The 18,302-nt window shown below is 46.4% G+C and overlaps 1 protein-coding gene across 2 annotated transcripts in view; it reads left to right on the top strand.

Annotated features, from left to right (window-relative positions):
• Positions 1 to 9,896: 9,896 nt before the first annotated feature.
• Positions 9,897 to 18,302, top strand: part of VASH2 (vasohibin 2) — a 38,215-nt gene continuing 29,809 nt past the window's right edge. For both annotated transcript variants that reach the window (XM_081854948.1, XM_081854947.1), the window contains exons 1-2: positions 9,897 to 10,050; positions 10,936 to 11,397. In XM_081854948.1, the coding sequence (XP_081711074.1) occupies positions 11,128 to 11,397 (270 nt within the window). In that variant the 5' untranslated portion in view covers positions 9,897 to 10,050; positions 10,936 to 11,127. The remainder of the gene's footprint in view (positions 10,051 to 10,935; positions 11,398 to 18,302) is intronic.

Raw genomic sequence — 18,302 nt, 5'->3', positions numbered from 1 at the left:
GCCACCTGCGCCCTATAGGTGAATGTAAAAAAAATAAAAATTGCTGTATGTCATAGTCCTGTGCACACTTACCCAGGAGTAAATCCCATTGAACTCAGTGGGACATACATCGGATTAGACTATTCAGCACTAAGAAAATGCTTCAAAAATCCTGGGAAGGATTGCTAAACCAAATTAGCAACAAAATCCTTAGAATGTAGGGTGCCCGATTTAGATATGCAACGACTGTCAAGATGTGTACAACTACTGTGCCCCCCCCAATCTTTCCTCTCCTGCTGATTTCAATTCCCTTTTTCAAAACTCTTATCTGGGATTGCTAATGGGTCATGCATCTTGAATTATGCACTCAAAGTGCAACATGACATAACCTGGAAATCTGGATTCTTCTTTGAGAACCTATTAAGCCATTATCCATATGTTGTCTTAATTATACAAATGAATCCTAGAAAAAGAAGAAGAAGTGTAGTTAAGCATTTGGGAAAACAATTTCGGAAAGGGTTGCTGGCATCTTCCTGTCTCGATAGACAATGGAGTGTGCCTCCGGGGTGCAGCCAAACTAGCAGCAGGAAAGTGACCTCCCTGGGGCACAAGCCTGGACAGTGTCTTTGGAGGTCCTGGGCTGCCCAGACAAGAAGCTTCTTGGCCTCGCTGATGTGGTCCAAAGGAAAACAGAGCAATACATTTGGTGCCAGCTTAGCTGCAGGAGTTGCCAGAGTTGCTTCGTATATGTTGCCATCCAACAGTCTTAGGGACTCCACTCTGGATTTGTGTATGGTTTACTCCTTAGCCTTTTCGTCTTCCAAAGGTATCCTGCAAGGCAGCAGAGGTTTAGGACCAGGGTTTTCCTTTTCCTAGATGGTCTAGGTGGAGGGCTTATGGGGTGTTAGGAGAGGGGTGTTACCTCTGGTGGGGGACACGGTGTGTAGTTTGTTGGAAAGGCTAGAACCAGGCAGAGGGTCTTCTTGGTAGTGGTGCCCGCCCTGTGGAAGGCCCTCCCATCAGATGTCAAGGAAATAAACAACTACTTGACTTTTAGAAGACATCTGTTTAGGGAAGTTTTTAATGTTTGATGTTTTGTCATGTTTTTAATATTCTGTTGGGAGCAGCCCAGAGCGGCTGGAGAAACCCATCCAGATGGGCGGGGTAGAAATAATAATAATAATTTATTATAGAAACATGAAATCACATATATGTATGGTACAGAGGGTTTATCCATTCAGGACTTCACTGAGGCATCCATCACCTCTGATGGGAGGCACCAGTGTCCGCCTGCTGGATATCACATCAGTTCCTGACCTTATAGGTGACAAATCTGTTTTGCTGATTCTAAGCTTTCTGATCCTCGTGGTTATTAGGCTGTGGTGTGTGTGTGTGTGTGTGTGGAAACTAGAAAATGATATAGACTGGACCAAGCTACAGCAAAACTTGGGGGAGTGCAAATGAAGAGGTGCCTAGGATGCCACAAGGAGCATACTAACCTTGACTTTTTGTAGTGTTTGGTCTGGGTCTGTATGTTGCAACTTTCCTTCAGTAAATCAAACTGAGGCAGAATGATGTTGGCAGTTTATTCAGTAGGTGGCAGCATTTCTTTAGGATGACTTGTGCTATTAATTGAGACAAGGCTATTTGCAGAGGGAAAGACCTTTCTACATACAGATTAGATCTAGATCAGGTGCTACTGTACAGAGAAACCCCTTTGCACTCAGCACCCAGCCTGCTGCTCCACCCCATATGAATATGCTCCCCCAAAGAAACCTCCCTCAGACTGAAGCCATATCAAAGGTGAAAGCCCAGTATTTCATAATAGGAAAAGTTATTTCCAGTCTTTATCATCTATTTACAAAAAGCCCTGAGAAGTAGGTCATAGTTATACCCATTTTACAGATGGAAAAGAGCATCCCAAACAGAGCAAGTGTTTACTAAACTAGATATATATGCGTACAGTAAAAGGCTAGCAATTGAAACCAAAGTACTTACATGGATGGTGAAGTGATCTGCCCACACTTTTTACTTCCATGAAGAGTTTCATCAAATGTAATGATATTCCATGGGGCTTTACACATCTCTGACTCACCCATTGCATCCACACTAATAAGTGGGGTGATGGGCAATGGGTGTTTGTGAAGTGCTATGAGATCCTCAGATGAAAGTCGCTAATGAAATGCTCTGCTGCTGCTTTGACGCTTTCACTCCTTCAGCAAACCTCCTTGTTAATGAGGAATTGCCAGAGCAGAGCATCAATGGCGAAGAGCAAGTGGGAGGAGATGAAATTTCACCTCTGCAGACTAGAAGCAGAATATGTGGCTCACTTCATCCCATGAAAGCATTCTCCTGCTACCGAGGGGATCGCTGCCTCCGCTTCGCTTCTACAAATCTTTTGGAAATGCTCAGGGTTATATTCAAAGGAGTGCTAATGTTCTGTCAGTGCAAGGAATGTGTACAAAGGGCAAATCCAGCAAAGGAGGCTTTCAAAAAAATGTTATTCACTTAGGGGGCAATCTATGGCAAGAACCATTGGAACGAGCTGTTGAGGATGTAGATCCTCAGCTCCAGAGGCAGATTTAGAGCAGTGTGACCAATTCTTCTGTACTGGGTGCTGAGCCTAGGGGACGACACAGGGCGTTACAACTATGACAACTGAGCAGAATGGAAGGCAAGAAGTGGGAGGACGGTGCTGAATTTTGGCACAGGGCACTGCTGAAATTTGAAATACCAAAGTCTGCCCCTTACAGTTCAGCTGGCTGCTTCCTGGTTCAGCCAGTGTAAGTCCCCCCAAAGGGAGATTATGGGGGCATGGCATGGGTGGGACCAGAGAAGCAGGACTTGGGCTGGATCTGAAGCGTGTGCAGCTTGGCCATGTGACCTGGCAACCCAGCACAGAGCACTATTTAAAAAGCTTTATTCCCCTCTGCCAGGCTTAGGCAGAGCAGCAGCAGAAGCCCCAACTGCTGAACTGGGTCTGGATTTGGTATAACTTTACACTGGCTCAGTTTACACCAGCTTCTTGTGTATAGGATTGCTCCTTTAGCAAGGAACTCCAGCAAGTTCTCCTATCTTGTGTTTAAAGGTTGGGGGCTGCATGAGCTGTACAGAGAGAAACTGTTCGCCCCGTGAAGAGCTTATTAAAACGTATTTTATATCCTAAACCCTTTGAAAATTCCAAGAATTGTGTGGGCTTGGGAAAGGGTCTTTTGGCATCAGTGACATCACAGGCGCTGGCCAGTCAGGGGGCTTATGATAAATCACCCAGCCACCACTTTCACAGCAGTTTTTTCTTGCACTTGGAAATCAAGCTGCAGGGAAAATCTGACTGAAGAAGAAACCACAAAATCACGCCGGAGCGTTGGGAAAACAGCCTCAGGGGCACATGTTAGAAGGAAGTTGTTTCTCCTGGAACCACATAACTGTGGTGGTAATACCGTCATCTCTCACAAAAACGCAGCTACAGAGTGAAGTGCGATGTGAATACAGTGGTACCTTGGGTTACATATGCTTCAGGTTACAGACGCTTCAGGTTACAGACTCCGCTAACTCAAAAATATTATCTCGGGTTAAGAACTTTGCTTCAGGATGAGAACAGAAATCGCACAGTGGCGGCGTAGCAGCAGCGGGAGGCCCCATTAGCTAAAAGTGGTGCTTCAGGTTAAGAACAGTTTCAGGTTCCATCATGGATGATGTATTTTTTGGAGCTAGCTGACCTGACTGGAAGAATCCGCAACCAGAGAGAAGAGGAATATCAAGAAGACTGGAGGAATTTTAAGGACTATTTGAATAAATATTGTAAAATAAAAAATTAGAAATTACTTGAAAGTACCAAATAGGCAGAGGACTAACTTAGGATTTAATTAAATAAATGGGATTTAGAACAGCAAGAAAAGTGAATAAATTTGATTATAATTGGAATATTGTTGTTTAATAATGATATTGGAAAGCTGTTACATTGAGATACAAGGAAACTCAGAAGGGAGGGACTAGAGGAAGTCAATTAACATGTTCATAAGGTTGGATTTTTAAAACAATTAAGTTTGTTTTTATTGTTTGTTTGTTGTTGTTGTTTTCTTTGATGTATTTTTTGTGTTTGTTCTGGTTTGCCCTTCAGTTGTGCAATGCTTGTTGCAATATTTGTTATAATTGTGGAAAATTTAATAAAAATTATGGAGGGGAGAAAGAACAGTTTCAGGTTAAGAACGGACCTCCAGAACGAATTAAGTACTTAACCCGAGGTACCACTGCAGTGGCGTCATTTGGCTCGACTGTTTCTCCCACTAGGGAGTGTGCAAAGTATATGTGCTACTCTGCTCTTTCCATCTCCCAGAACCTAAAATAGAGTATTTTTTATCTCTGTTGGAAGCCGCCCAGAGTGGCTGGGGAAACCCAGCCAGATGGGCGGGGTACAAATAATAAATTATTATTATTATTATTATAAACATGTGGTGTGCTGCTTAACCACAACCGTTTTGGGTTCCTCCAGGTGAAAACAGCCAAGCTGAAGATTCCAAGTTCCTGCTGCAACACAACATGGGGAATGCCAGCAGGGCAGATGACGACATGACCAGAGGGCTTCCATTGGAGAAGAAGGGTCTGTTGTGAGGCTGCCACAGAGTTCGTAACTCTAGGTTGGATCTAAATGTTCCCTTCCTCTGATGTGAGAAGTGCTTCCCTCAGTGAAAAGACTTTTTCCGGTTGGAGGAATTCTGTCTGTCTTATGGGACAAAGAAAATGAGCTGATTAATGCTAGAATAGTAGAATTGGGGGAGACAGCCAAGGTCATCTAGTCAATAGAGGAAATCACTGATAGTTTGGCCATGCAGCCTCTGCTTAAGAGCCTCAGTAATGATGAAGAGTCCACCACCTTGCAAGACAATCTGTTAACACTACTGTTGAACAGCTTGTACTATCAGGAAGATCTTCAAATGTTCAGTCAAAAGATCTCCCTTCTTGAAATGTGAACTGGTTTGCTTGGGTCCTACCTGCTGGAACAAGACTAAAATGTTAGTATTTATTTATTTTTGTATATAAAAAAGTTCCTTTTGTTTTCATTACCCTAGTTTTCACTTATTGAGTGTATATATCTTATCATTAGGCTGGTGTGTTATGCTTCCTATGTTGTTGAAAACAATGACATTTAATCAAAATTAATGCATGTTACAGTTTAAAAACAACAACAAAACTCAAGCCAAGGAGGGAGATTCAGAGGCTGAGGAAAAAGGAGCTGTGGCAACTGTCTGTCTTGGGAGACAATGGAGGTGTGTGCCTTTGGAGTGATGTCAAGCTGTTCGAATGTTTCAGTGCCTGCTGTGGCTGTAGAGAACGATACAGGAGAGACATGTTTTGTTGCATCTAGGGAAGATGAAAGGGTCCAGTTGTGCTGCTGCAGATGCACATGGTGTTTCTTCTCTCTGTGCTCCTCCAAGCGGCCTTTTCTCCTCTGGTCACCACTTTGGATACACAACTTGACTGCCTGTCTCCAGGCAGTGTGGTCCATCTGCAAGGGATTCCCACATGGCAGGGTTAATGTTGCCAGTCTTCCTGCCATGTTAGTAGACATCTTTGTAATGCAGAGTTGGTCTGCCAACAGGCCTGGTGCCGGAAGCCATGTCTCCATAGAGAGCGTCCTTGCAGTGTAGGAAGGCTGCTGATATAAATGTGCTTTTACTCCCTCCACACATGTACCTATGTCCCATAGAAGCAGCAAAGCTGAACTGAGCATCTTTCACCTGCCATTGTCGCTTTCAGCTCAAGGAATAGGAATGCTGGCAGACAGTGCAGAGAAACTGAAGAGCTACAAAGCATCTGCTTTGCGTACAGGAGGTCCCAAGTTCAATCCAGGCAGGAATCCATCTATCTCCAGGTAGGGTTTGGAAAAAACTCTGAAACCCTGGAGAACCGCTGCCAGTCAGTGTGGACAATATTAAGCTCAATGGAGTCAGTGGTCTGACACAGTATTAAGTCAGCTTCCTAGGAAACCTAGTCCGAAACCAGTCCCGTTTCGCTTGTTGTCAGCACACCCAGAAGCCAAGAGTTAACAGGGCCGAAAATCCTTAACACACAGCAAATTCACAGCAAAGAGAAGCATCTTTGTTTCAGTTCCCTTCCTGAATGCCCTTCTTTCTCCTGGAACCAAACACTCTGCAGGCATCACAAACCCACACAGCTGGTTTACTTTAGCTCCTCAAACAATACCTCCATGGTCTTCCGGTTGCTCATGCTAATGATGGAGTTCAGCAATTCCACCGAGAGAGAAACACGAGCCAAGGAGACAGTCAGGAGGGGAGCTGGCTCCTCTGGGGATTACTTAGTGCCGGAGAGTGGCATTAGCATAAAATAAGTGTGCTCATACCTACAGAGCAAGCTGTAACAGTTATGTAATATTAGACTGAAGAGAGGAGCCCTTCTTCAATGTGCATAACTTCACTGACTACAAAATGTGGCCAGGCCTCCTGCCGTTTCTGCCCTACAGTCCTGTCCTGACTGCGCCACTGGAAGCAAAAGAGGCAGCTTGCCTTTTCAAGTCAACAATGCTAGGGCTCTGGGGTTACCTGAACACAGTCGGTAGCACTAAAACTTTTCATTATGCAGATCTGCAAACAAACAAATGCCACCGCAACCCACACTTGTCAGTTCCATCTCCAGAAATACAGTTTCAGGGCTTGTGCCGCGAAGATCTTGCTCAGAGGCTGGGACCTAACCAATCATGTAACCCGGCATAGTTTATTTGATCTAACCATGCATGCTCAGATACCCAGTGGTCCTCTTCAAGCTTCCAAGAGAACAGGGAGGTGCAATATCCGTCCTGGCAAACACATGAGGTTCCTGGATGGGCCAAGCTCCCTAGGAATATTAGATGCCAGTCATAAGGGCATAAGAAGAGCCTGCTAGATCTGTCGGGTCCACCTGTCATTGGCTCTGACTTATGTGGTGGAATTTGGGCTTTCAAATTTCAGCAGCTCCCTGTGTGATGCCAAAATTCAGTGCCCCCTGGCCTCTAGCCTTCCATTGTCTGTCCTTGTTGTGATGCCCCCTGCAGTGCCCTCTTGGCTCAGTGTCCAATGGGGCGCACCAGTCCCGTTCTGCTAAATCCACCCCTGATGCCACCAGTCCCAGAGGGAGCCACCAGCCACCCCTGGACACAGGGCTGGCACAAGACATTTTGCTGCCTGAGGAAGAACCGTAATGGCACACCCCGTCCTCTGTCAAGGGGAAAGGTACCAAACACTACCCAGGTGATTTTGGCACCTGAGGCAGGAAGTCTCACAAGGACTTTTCTCCCTTTCTGGTGGTAACAATGCCACTATAATAATTTACACGATTTACCCTTTGCTGCCCTTTAATGACACCTAAAATGAGCTGCCTGAGGCAGATGCTTCACTCTGACTAATGGTCAGGCCAGCTCTGCCCATAGAAATGGGCACATATCAGAACGTTTGTAAGATTACTTCCCCACACCCAAATCCCCTGGAATGCAGATGGTGCCCTGGCCAAGGACGAATCTTGTTCAGTCCTGAGTAAGTCCATTGTGTGGTGTATAGAAAAAAAGAAACGTTAGCATTCAAATAGCTTTCATTCTTGACATGCTCATCGAGTTTAGCATATATGTTCATTTTTCACCTCCCTCCTCCCCATCTGTCATCTGGGGTAGATGAAAAGGGAATCTGAGGTCTAACGGATCAAATCTGCTGATCTCTATAATGGGACTTTCCTAAACCCCAGATTATGCCACTGCCCATCAGGGTGAAAGGAAAAGAAATCCAACTGGGCTACTTTGGAGGCATTTTACATCTTAGCAATTACATTTTAAGTTTATAGTCGGAAGACAGAACAACCACTTTCTTTTTTACCCTAAGACTCTAAAATACAGTAGATCTCACATGTATGAAATGGGATTGGGGTTGGGGGATTCAGTGAGAGGGAGGAAAAGACTTTGGGTTCATCCAGACTTCTGCTTGGCTCCCAGAGAAGCTCAATCTTTACTGCTGTATTGGAGCAAACATCAGTCAGGTTTTTAGGCACAGGACAAGCAGAAGTGTGGACGAACCCTTTGAGTTTGGCATATTTAGAAATCAGTTCTTAATGTATAAAATGAAAACTTCCAGAACTCAGACCTGGGAGATGTAGCATGCAAGAGACTACATATATGCTATTTGTTATATTTCTTTATGGTCCTATTGATCAAAGTACACTCTTGCAATGTCAGGTTAAAAGTTGAGCTTTCATTCTGCAGAACCTGGGTTATCTTTTGTTCTTTCCATACATAATTTTTACCCATTAATATATATATATTTAAATCTACTCTGCTTTCCAACTCCACAGGAGTTGCTCAACGTGGCACAAAATATAAAAGCAAACAGAAAGACCAAACTGACCAAGCTATTAAAACACAAATGATAAAAACTATAAACAGCAGTAAAAGAAAGAAAGAGAAAAAACACCAACTAGGAGCACAAAGAGCAATGCTCACAATCAATGCAGTAAGGCAGAGGGAGCCAACCTAGTGCTTGCCCAATGTTGCTGAACTACAATTCCCATAATCCCTGACTATTGGCCCTGGTGACCGTAGCAGATGGGAATTGGAGTCTCAACAACATCTGGCCGCCTCTGCATTAAGGTGGCCAAAATGGCTTGTTTAAAAAGTAACACTTCCAATTGCCAGAGAAACCCAGGTAAAGAGGAAGGTAGCTTAACATCTTGGGGCAGGCAGTTCCACAGACAAGAGGCCACCACAGAAAAAGCCCCATCATGCATTGCCACCAGTCTCGCCTAAGCAATGGCACACACAAGGGAGTGTAACAGCTGATGTTAAAGGATAGACAGATTCCCGTAGGAAGCATAGGACCACAAGAAGCTGCCTTCTGTGGAATCTGACCATTGGTCCATCCATCTGGTTCAGTATTGTCTACACTGACTGGTAGCAGCTCTCCAGGGTCTCTCCTAGAACCTACTTAGAGATGTCAGAAAATGAACTAGGGGCAATGGCGTAGTGTGGGGGGTGCAGGGGGGGCTGGCCGCACCGGGCACAACATCTGGGGGTTAGCGTTAGGGGGCGCAAATCCGCGGGTTAGGGGGCGCAAATAACTTGCCTTGCCCCGGGTGCTGACAACCCACGCTACGCCACTGACTAGGGGCCTCCTGCAGGCATAGCAGATGCTCCTCCAAGGAGCGAGGGCCCTTCCCCGCAATAAGAAGAGACAGTCCTTCAAGCCGCTTTGTCTTAAGCTGCATAGGGATTTATAAGCAACCACCACCAGCAACATGAACGGCACCAGGAAAGAATAGCCAGTGACTCTTGTTTATGTTTAATCGTCTGCCTGGTGATTAGTATATATAGTATGTATATGAATCTGCTACTGAAATCAGCTATGAGCTCAGGCGGGCGAGTCATAAATAACGCTCAGCTTTACTTGTGGAATATCCTAGAGGAGGGGTGGGGTTGGAAGCGATACCTTCAGATCTGTTCGAATCGCTATGAATACGCAGCAGCGAATGGATTCATTTCATCAAATTTATACACTGCTTGTTTGAAAAACAAAAACGAAGCACCAAAGCGGTTTACAAAAGATAAAAATGGAAATTCACAACCATTCCTGAAAGCACTAAAAAAAAATATTTTTTTTTTTTAAGTTACAATACTAAAGCAGATTGAAATCACCTCATTTTATAGACCCTTACACCCACTTTGAATGGGGCGCTGCTGGGAGAACCCCGCTTAATATTAATTTTTTTATAAAAATGACACCAAGGCCTGACTCGCAGCACGAGCGATCAGATTTCCCGGGCTGGCCTAGCTCGGCGCCGAACGCGGCAGCCAATCGGAGCCCGGCCAGCCTTCCTCGCGCCGCTGCCCGGGTCCGCGAGGCCCGCCCTTCTTTGTTGCGGCGCCCAATGGGGGCGCTCGGAACGTCGGCGGCTGCCGGGTAACATGGTTCCATGTCAGAGAGCAACACTTGATCATGGAACATGGGCTGAGGCCGGGGCGGCCGAGGCAGCTGCAGAGGCAGCATCAGCCGCAGCCGCCGGGAGAGGCTCCGGTGCAATGAATCGCTGCGGGAGCAGGTGAGGCGGGCCGGGTTTTGCGGGAAGGGGAGCCCGAGGATGGGTGCGGTCGCCCGGCGGCCGAGAGAGGGAGGCACCGCTTGCTTTTTTAAAAAAGGGCTTGCAGTAATCACAGCAGACAGGTCCGCCTTCCTCCCCGCACGTCGGGATCCCGAGACCGGTGCCAGCTCGCCTGCATGCGTGCATGCACCCAGCCTTCCTACCTGCATCATCCGAGGCTGTTTGCCGCATGCAAGCCCCGGGAGAAGGAAGCGCGCCGCTGCTACTGCTGAACGGCGGCGGGGCTCGCCGAGATGCTCGGTCGGATCCTCGTTCCGACGGCCTTAGTGGTGCGCCCCCCTCCCCGCCCCCCGCCCCCAAGTCAGGCTCCATGCAGGCGCGGAGCCGGGTAGCCAGACACAACAAGCAGGGAGATCTGGCGGAATCCAGCCTCGCTGTGGGGGTGACAGATTTATGATCACCCGGGACAATGTTATGCGGGAAGAGAGGGATCCAAGCTCTGCAGCAGCAGGCTCCCCCTTCCTTTTGTGTGGCAGTTCCCAGAGGGTTATTCCAGGGTGTGCGTATAAATGTGTAGATGCGCGTCCTTAGAGGGAGATCAGGATCCCTCTTGCCTTCTGCCGCGCTCCGGTGAGAGAGAACCTGAGCGGGGTGCTGAGGAAGAGAAGGATCTGAGGGTCCTCCTCTTTTGTTTCATAGGTGTATCCGATAAGTGTCTGCTTTGATTACTGCTGTTCCATTGTTTCCCATTTCTGGCTGAGAACAACGAGAGCCTCTGCCTGATGCATCTTGCTCGGTAGTTCTCCTAGTGGGAAACGGGCTGTTTTGTCTGACCATGACGCTAACATGTGCTGTCTTGCACCTTCTGTTGTTATTTTCGAATAGATTCTGCCTGCAAGAGGAGAGACCCGCTGGTGATCTGCTTGGCTGCTGTTAGCAAGCAACTTCATGCCAACCTGATTCCTTGGGGGTGGGGGAAGAGGGGATGGGGAGTGCTACCTGGTTGGGACACTGAGCTGTCCGTCTCTTCCCGCTTTGCCCCGGAGAGGTGCCTCTCGTCCCTTTGAAGGCTCAGCGATGACGGGGTCCAGCTCCAATGCTTCCCGCCACCCTAAAGGAGACAAAGGGGGCCGTTCGAGGAGCTCGCACGCCCGGACGGTTGGCCTTGCCAACAGCGGGGGCTCGGAAGAGGAAGACAAAGACGGGGGGGTGGCTTTCCTCGTCAACAAAAGTGGCTTCCCTATTGATGGGAAGACCTGGGAGAGGATGTGGGGCCACGTGGCGAAGGTGCATCCGTCGGGCAAAGAGATGGTGGAGACCATAAGGAATGCTGACAACCTTGCAAAAGTAAGTTATGACTGCAGCTTCCTTTGGCATGGGCCTTATTCTGTGGCAAGGGTCCGCAGATTCTCTAGCCCAGACAGGTGGCTAGTCTACGGATCTCCTAATGTTGTTGGACTCCAAATCCCATCAGCTCCAGCCAGCATGGTAGATGGTCAGGGATGATGGGACATGGAGTCCAATGCAGCACATGGCGGGCCAAAGGTTAACCACCTCTGCTTAGGCCAGGTGTGTGAATCAAGCTTGTGGGTGTGGGTGTATTTACTCATTTGCACGATCATTTCTGCTTTCCCCAGTGAGGGTTTCAAAGAATGGTAGAGTTGGAAGGGACCACAAGGGTCATCTAGTCCAACCCCTTGAATTGCAGGAATCTTTTTGTCCAACGTGGGGCTCAAACCCACAACCCTGAGATTAAGAGTCTCGTGTTCTACCGACTGAGCTATCCCGCAGGCTAATTGAAGGTCGGTAGCTCTTTCTTTTGCAAGCAAAGGATTAACTGTAAGGAAGTCAGGCATTGGGTGAGGTAGCCATGGAAATGGGAAAAAGAAACCCTAGTTACCTGTTGGCAAACCCTAGTTAGGCATGCTCATGCGTTCCAATGGGTCTGCTCTGAGTAGGTCTAACATTAGACACAACCCACCAGCTCTAAAGAGGGCACTGAAGTCTTGGCTAGGGACCAGTGCATGCCTTGCTCAGCCTCCTTTGGTCTTTGAGACTTTGCCTAAGTGCCCACATGTTTCCAGGCCTTTCCTGTACCATGAGGACTAGTAAGTTGCTTTAAAAGAAGAAGCTTGTACCAGTTTGTATGCATGCGTGCAGTACTGTGGTGTAGTGTAGAATATTCCCAGCCTTGGTTATACTTGCGTTAGTAGACCTTTGAGACATCTATAAACGCAGCCCAGCAGCTGTTCATTTTCATCCCTGGAGGAAATGCTTGTAGTTGCACATTAGAGCGGAGGCCAGAGGTGGTTAACAGCGACAGTCATCTGGGCATTTCCATGCTAAGTACTTAATTTTGAGCAACGAATTGCTTTCCATGCATTTGGAAATGTCGGGTCTCGTCGTTTCCCTCCATGAACAGTTGTGAAAGTTTGCAGCTCTCTGCTAACAGCTCTTGTGATGAAATGAAATCACAGGTGGCACAACAGCTGCAGTTTGGCAGGAAAAATGACACTTGGCTCAGGATTGTGTTGAATTTCGGATTTGATGGGATGCAAAGAGAAGTCTGTAGAAACCCTCAAACCAGGCAGTTTGGATTGTTTCACTCTGACCAGCTGCTCCAAGCTTGTTCTGTGCACTTACAAGTACTACATGAAGCTGTCTAGGCTAGATCATCTAGCTAGTCTTACCTACCCTGACTGGCAGTGGCTCTCCAGGATCTCAGAGTCTTTCCTACCACCTAGAACAGCAAATGCTGGAGATTGAATCTGGGATCTTCTATCAATGAATTATGGTCCCTTTTCTATCAGATGTGCTCTGCTACTGGGCTACAGTCATCTCCAGAGGCTGCCCACACCTTCAATATAAAGGAGAAGCAAAATTGCACTGTTGGTGAGCAAAGAGGCAGGCCTGATATTGCTTGCAGTCATGGCGGCACTAAGGATGACGGACTGCACTTCAAGATGGATTAATGGTTCTTCAGCCCTATACAAGGTCCTCCACACATACCCAACAATATAAGTTGATTGGAGAAGGGCATTCAAATGGCCTCCAGGAGTTACCTTCAGAATTAGTTAAGAACCTTGTGTAACATTTGGGACGTGGTATTATCTATTTATATATCACATTTATATCCCACCTTTTTCTTCCAGGAGCTCAAAGTGGCATACATGGTTTTCCCTCTCCTCATTTAATCCCCTGAACAAGCCTGCGAGGTTGGTTAGGCTGAGAGGCAGGGACTGGGCCCAAGGTCACCCAGGGAGCTTCGTGGCCGAGTGGGCATTTGAACCCTGGTCTCCTAGGTCCTAGTCTGACACTACTAACCCACGTGGGCTGAATTTGCCACTGCTGCAATCCTATGTACATTTAATTAGGTGTAAGCCCTATTGTGCATGAATATGCAGCAAATTACACTGTCAGCTTTCCAAGCAGCTGCATCCCAGGACACTGAGGCTGGCTGGTCATATGGATAAATAAAACAGGCCCTTATATAGCGCTGTGTGTGGAAAGAATGAATATGAATGATAATAATAATAATTTTTTTATTTATACCCCACCCATCTGGCTGGGTTTCCCCAGCCAGATGGGCGGCTTCTAGCAAAATATTAAAATACAATAACTCATCAAATATTAAAAGCTTCCCTGAACAGGGTTGCCTTCAGATGTCTTCTAAAAGTCAGATAGTTGTTTATTTCCTTGACATCTGATGGGAGGGCATTCACAGGGCAGGCGCCACTACCAAAAAGGCCCTCTGCCTGGTTCCCTGTAACCTCACTTCTCACAGTGAGGGAACCGCCGGAAGGCCCTCAGAACTGGACCTCAGTGTCCAGGCTGAACAATGGGGGTGGAGATGCTCCTTCAGGTATACTGGTCCGAGGCCGTTTATGGGCTTTAAAGGTCAGTACCAACACTCTGAATTGTGCCCAGAAACGTATATGGCTGTATCCAGCTAAGTTATCCTTAGAATAGACCTCTTGAAATTAATGGACTAAGTTAGTCCTGTCCATTTCAGTCTATTCGGGGTAAGCTAACATCAAATGCAACAGGCTTACATAATATGATTGCATTATAACTCTAACAATAAGTAGGATATATTTACTAGTCCTCAAAGAAAAGCAAATGTCCTACATCTCTGATGCCATGCACACCCCTCCCTGATGAATTTGGGACGCTTAGAATCATAGAACCGTAGAGTTGGAAGGAACAACTAGGGTCATCTATCCAACCCCCTCCAATGGAGGAATCTTTTTTGCCCAATGTGGGGAGCTTGACAAAGACTTTCCTAATGCAGCAGGAATTTTAAAGTGGTTTCCACCCCTGTTTTTAGAATGAATTTTAATCTTATTCTTTGTATGATTTTTTTTTAACATTCTATGTACACAGCTTAGAAATTCTGAATATAAAGCCACATATAAATGCCTTAAATAAATAACAAAATGAAAATATAGTCCCCTAGCCATTCTGCCCAGAATCTGTTGTGTATTTATTTCAGCATTCCCCTTTGCTTTGAAAAATGAGGGTGATAATTAGGGTTGCCAACTGACCAGAAAACCCCCATACCTGGCTTTCTCCTGTACCTGTCACGGCAGCTTGAAGGGCACTGAGTGAAGCATCATGCAGATAAGCGTTACCAGCTATGAATGTATGACAATCAAAGCATTAAAGGCACAGGAGCAACACTGGGTTGAAAGAAAGAGCTGGGTTTAGTTTTTTTGTTTTTTAAGATGGTTGGCAACCCTCTTTCCAATCCCTCCATTTTAATTCATCAGCTGCTAGATCCCAATTGAAATCCTTGTGAATGGACTTATTCAAAGTAAGTGCTAAATTGCAATGTATGGGAATCTGGCATATGCCACCCAAATTAAATCTGTAATTAGTGATGATTTTCTTATTAGCGTGTCAGAGGCACGCTATTTCCTCTCGGCCAGAAAGGAATCGGGATTTGTGTTTCAATGAGCATCCCAGCGCCCCAGTTGCTATTGCAGGAGGTCAAGGCAGATGCTTACTTCCCTCAGCTTTTTCCATTCCGAATTCTAATTCTGCACCATGTGACTTGCGGCTGGCCTGGTGATTGATGAAACAGCTGGTGATGGAGACAACTTGCGATGGAAACTCTCCAGAGATAGCTGCCCTTCCAGCCACCTGTTATGTCTGCAAGGCTACATACTGCAGGCAGTGAGACGGCTTTCCTATTAAACTCCCTTGTGTTTTAGCAGTCGTGAGCAAGCATGTTGTCCATCTGGGAAGGTTGACATTTTGTTATGTGCCACAGAGTTGCTCTGACCATTTGTTCTTTTATACAAAAACATAACAAAACAAAAAACCCTCCGAAAACCTGGTCTGATACCCACTGGACTGCCTGATCCTACAGTAGATCCCTGGGCGGCAACTAATTTTTTAATATCCTATGCACATCTGCACAAGGCAATTCCCGTGCAAACCAGGAATTAACCCCTTCCATCGTCATGCGTGGAAATCTGCCACATCCCGGATCAGATTATTTATTGTGATGTCAGGTGATTGACAAGTGGGCACAGTTGCCCACCATCAAACTTGGCCCATGGGGGATGGGAGAAAAAACAATCTGTTACACTGTCAAGATCTAGTACTCCACCTCTGGTGAATTCAGTTGAGGGCTTGTGGTCCTCTAGGTGTTGTTCACCTACAGCTCCCATCATCCCTTGCTGACTCGGGCTCATGGGAGTTGGAGTCCAGCAGAAATAAATATGGAGGGCCCCAGGTTCTCTGACTAGTAGGTGACCTTCTCTTCCTTAATGAGCCAGTGTGGTGTAATGGTTACAAGTGTCTGAATAGGACCCGAGAGACCAGAGTTCAAATCCCGACTAGGCCATGAAGCTCACTGCGCCAATCACTGCCTTTCAGCCTAACTTATTTCCTAGGGTTGTTGTGAGGGAAAAATGGGCAGGAGGAGCTATAGCTATGCTATATCACCTTAATCTTCTTGTAGAAAAGGCGGGGTGCAAAATGCAATAAAGACAAATAAATAAGTTACAACTTCCTTAAACAAAATCTAGCACCCTGGGGGAACAGAACAGCAGCATCAAAGGGCTGGGGCAATATTTCATATTTTTGTAAACCGGTGTCCCATTTTTAGGAATAGGCATGATCCAGAGCTGCGACAGTACTGGAATCCCTGACTGCCGACATCAGATTGTTAAGAGCGGGTGCTCAACATTCTTTTGTAAATATGTTATGCAGCTCTAAATGGTAAACTTCTTTAAAAAGTTGTTCACAAACCAAGCATGAAATTCTCATGGCAAAGGAAGCTTATTTGTGTTTCAGACATTTCAGCATCTGGTCACTGGTTCCTGTCACATATGCCAGCAGTCCGGCTGCTGAAGGCATGTGTCCATGTCCGTTTGTCAATTGCTGGCACAGAAGAGTGACATGTGGCATCATAACCAGCTCCCTTTGACAGTGCCGCAAACAGCTGTGGTGAATATTCTGGGGAAAGTATGGCTCAGGGAGTAGTGCTGAGTGATGGGGAACTGTCTTCTGTGCATTGCAAGGCCAAACTAAGAAAACAGTTACTTGATTTGGCAGAGCTAGCCTGACGCTGGAATGAAGACCAAACTGAGCCTGGAGAAGTTGGCTCTTTGCAGCACTTAATGTGTACATTCTGCCCAAGACTGTCCAATCCTATTGTCATGAACTGGCTGGAAAGAGAGCAGAATGGTGGGAGGCTGGGGAACCCCAAAGGGAAGAAAGCCCCCGAACCTGGGGATTGGTGGTGGGACGACGATGAGTGCTCAGGGGGAGAAGAGGGAGCAAACTGGGAGGAGGAAGCTGGAGAGGTAACAAGGCTCAGTGAGAAGGGAGAGTCTTAGGTAAAGAGAAGTTCTGAATCGGAAGCTGCAGCAGGAGAGCGGGATGAGGGAAGCCATGAGGCAGAGATGAGTCAGGGTGGTGAAGAAGCAAGAGTGTCTCTCCATCCGGCTGCAACAAGCTTCCCCCTCCCTGGTCTCCCAGGACCAGGAGAGGCATGAAGTGAGAGAAGCAGAAATGCCAGCGTAGTCTCAGATTGCTTGGGAAGGACCTGGGAGAGGATGAGACTTTGACAGCTGTAGGAAGGTAGGTATCCTCAGTCTCCACAACTCCCTCATAGGGGCAAGACCTTCCGAAGAAGAATTGCTGTGCTAATTAGGCCTGGCAGACTATGCTTCTAATAAAGAGTTAACTTTGCTTACTCCATATGATTTATTGCTGGCTGGCTCCTGTCACTTATGCACTTGCTATAAGCCAGGGGTAAAGAATCTGTGGCCCTTCTGATGTGGTTGGACTCCAGCTCCTATAATCTGTGACCATTGGCCATATTGACTGGGGATAATGGGAGTCCTGCAACATCTACAAGGCCCTAGACCAGGCTCCCTCAACCTCGGCCCTCCAGATGTTTTTGGCCTACAACTCCCATGATCCCTAGCTAGCAGGACCAGGGGTCAGGGTTGATGGGAATTGTAGTCTCAAAACATCTGGAGGGCTGGGGTTGAAGCCTGCCCTAGACGCCTGGATAGGGTTGGGCTGCACGAACTTCCTTAGTGCAAACCAGCGATGCTGCTGGCCAGTTGGGACATGAGGCTCAGGAACCATGTATCTGCATAAATGGAAAGTGTGTCTTGGTGCAAATTTGAGAGTAGGTGGCTAGGGTCTTCCTGGCATTGATGAAGGCCAGTAATCCTGTTGGCAAAGCATTTAAAAAAAAAATTAAGAAAGAGCATTTGAGGAAGAATGGAAAATGTTTAGAGAACTTTGGAGCAGTAGTCAGAGAGATGGTTAGTTAGACAAGACACTTTTTGCAATTTTATGAGAACAAATGAATATGATACTTCTTCAACAAAATATCATAAATGTATACATTTATAAATCAAAGGGCCCAACCAATACTTCCCCCCTATTAACTTTATTAAGTATGCTGGTTTCTTTTTCTTTGCTTCCCCCCCTTTTAATTTTTTGTCCATGGTTATGGGTATTCTGGATTATACAAATCATTGTTATTTAAAGTTTACTTGCAATTTGATGTATCCTGTCTAAACTCTGCAATTATTGTGTGCTTGTTTCCATGTCAGTACTTGCATTTTCAATGTACTCGCATATACCTATCCATATAACTATAAATAAAAAACAAATAATGGTAAAAAGCAGGGAAGCGAAGAGTCAAGAGATGTGGGGCCACTGCACAAAAGACCCAGGGCTTGAGCCACCCCATAACCGGACCTCTGGTGTGAGCAGAACAC

The sequence above is a fragment of the Podarcis erhardii genome, assembly GCF_964252035.2.
Source record: "Podarcis erhardii genome assembly, chromosome: 3".
In the NCBI taxonomy this organism is placed as follows: domain Eukaryota; kingdom Metazoa; phylum Chordata; class Lepidosauria; order Squamata; family Lacertidae; genus Podarcis; species Podarcis erhardii.
This window is presented reverse-complemented; position numbering and strand designations above follow the sequence as displayed.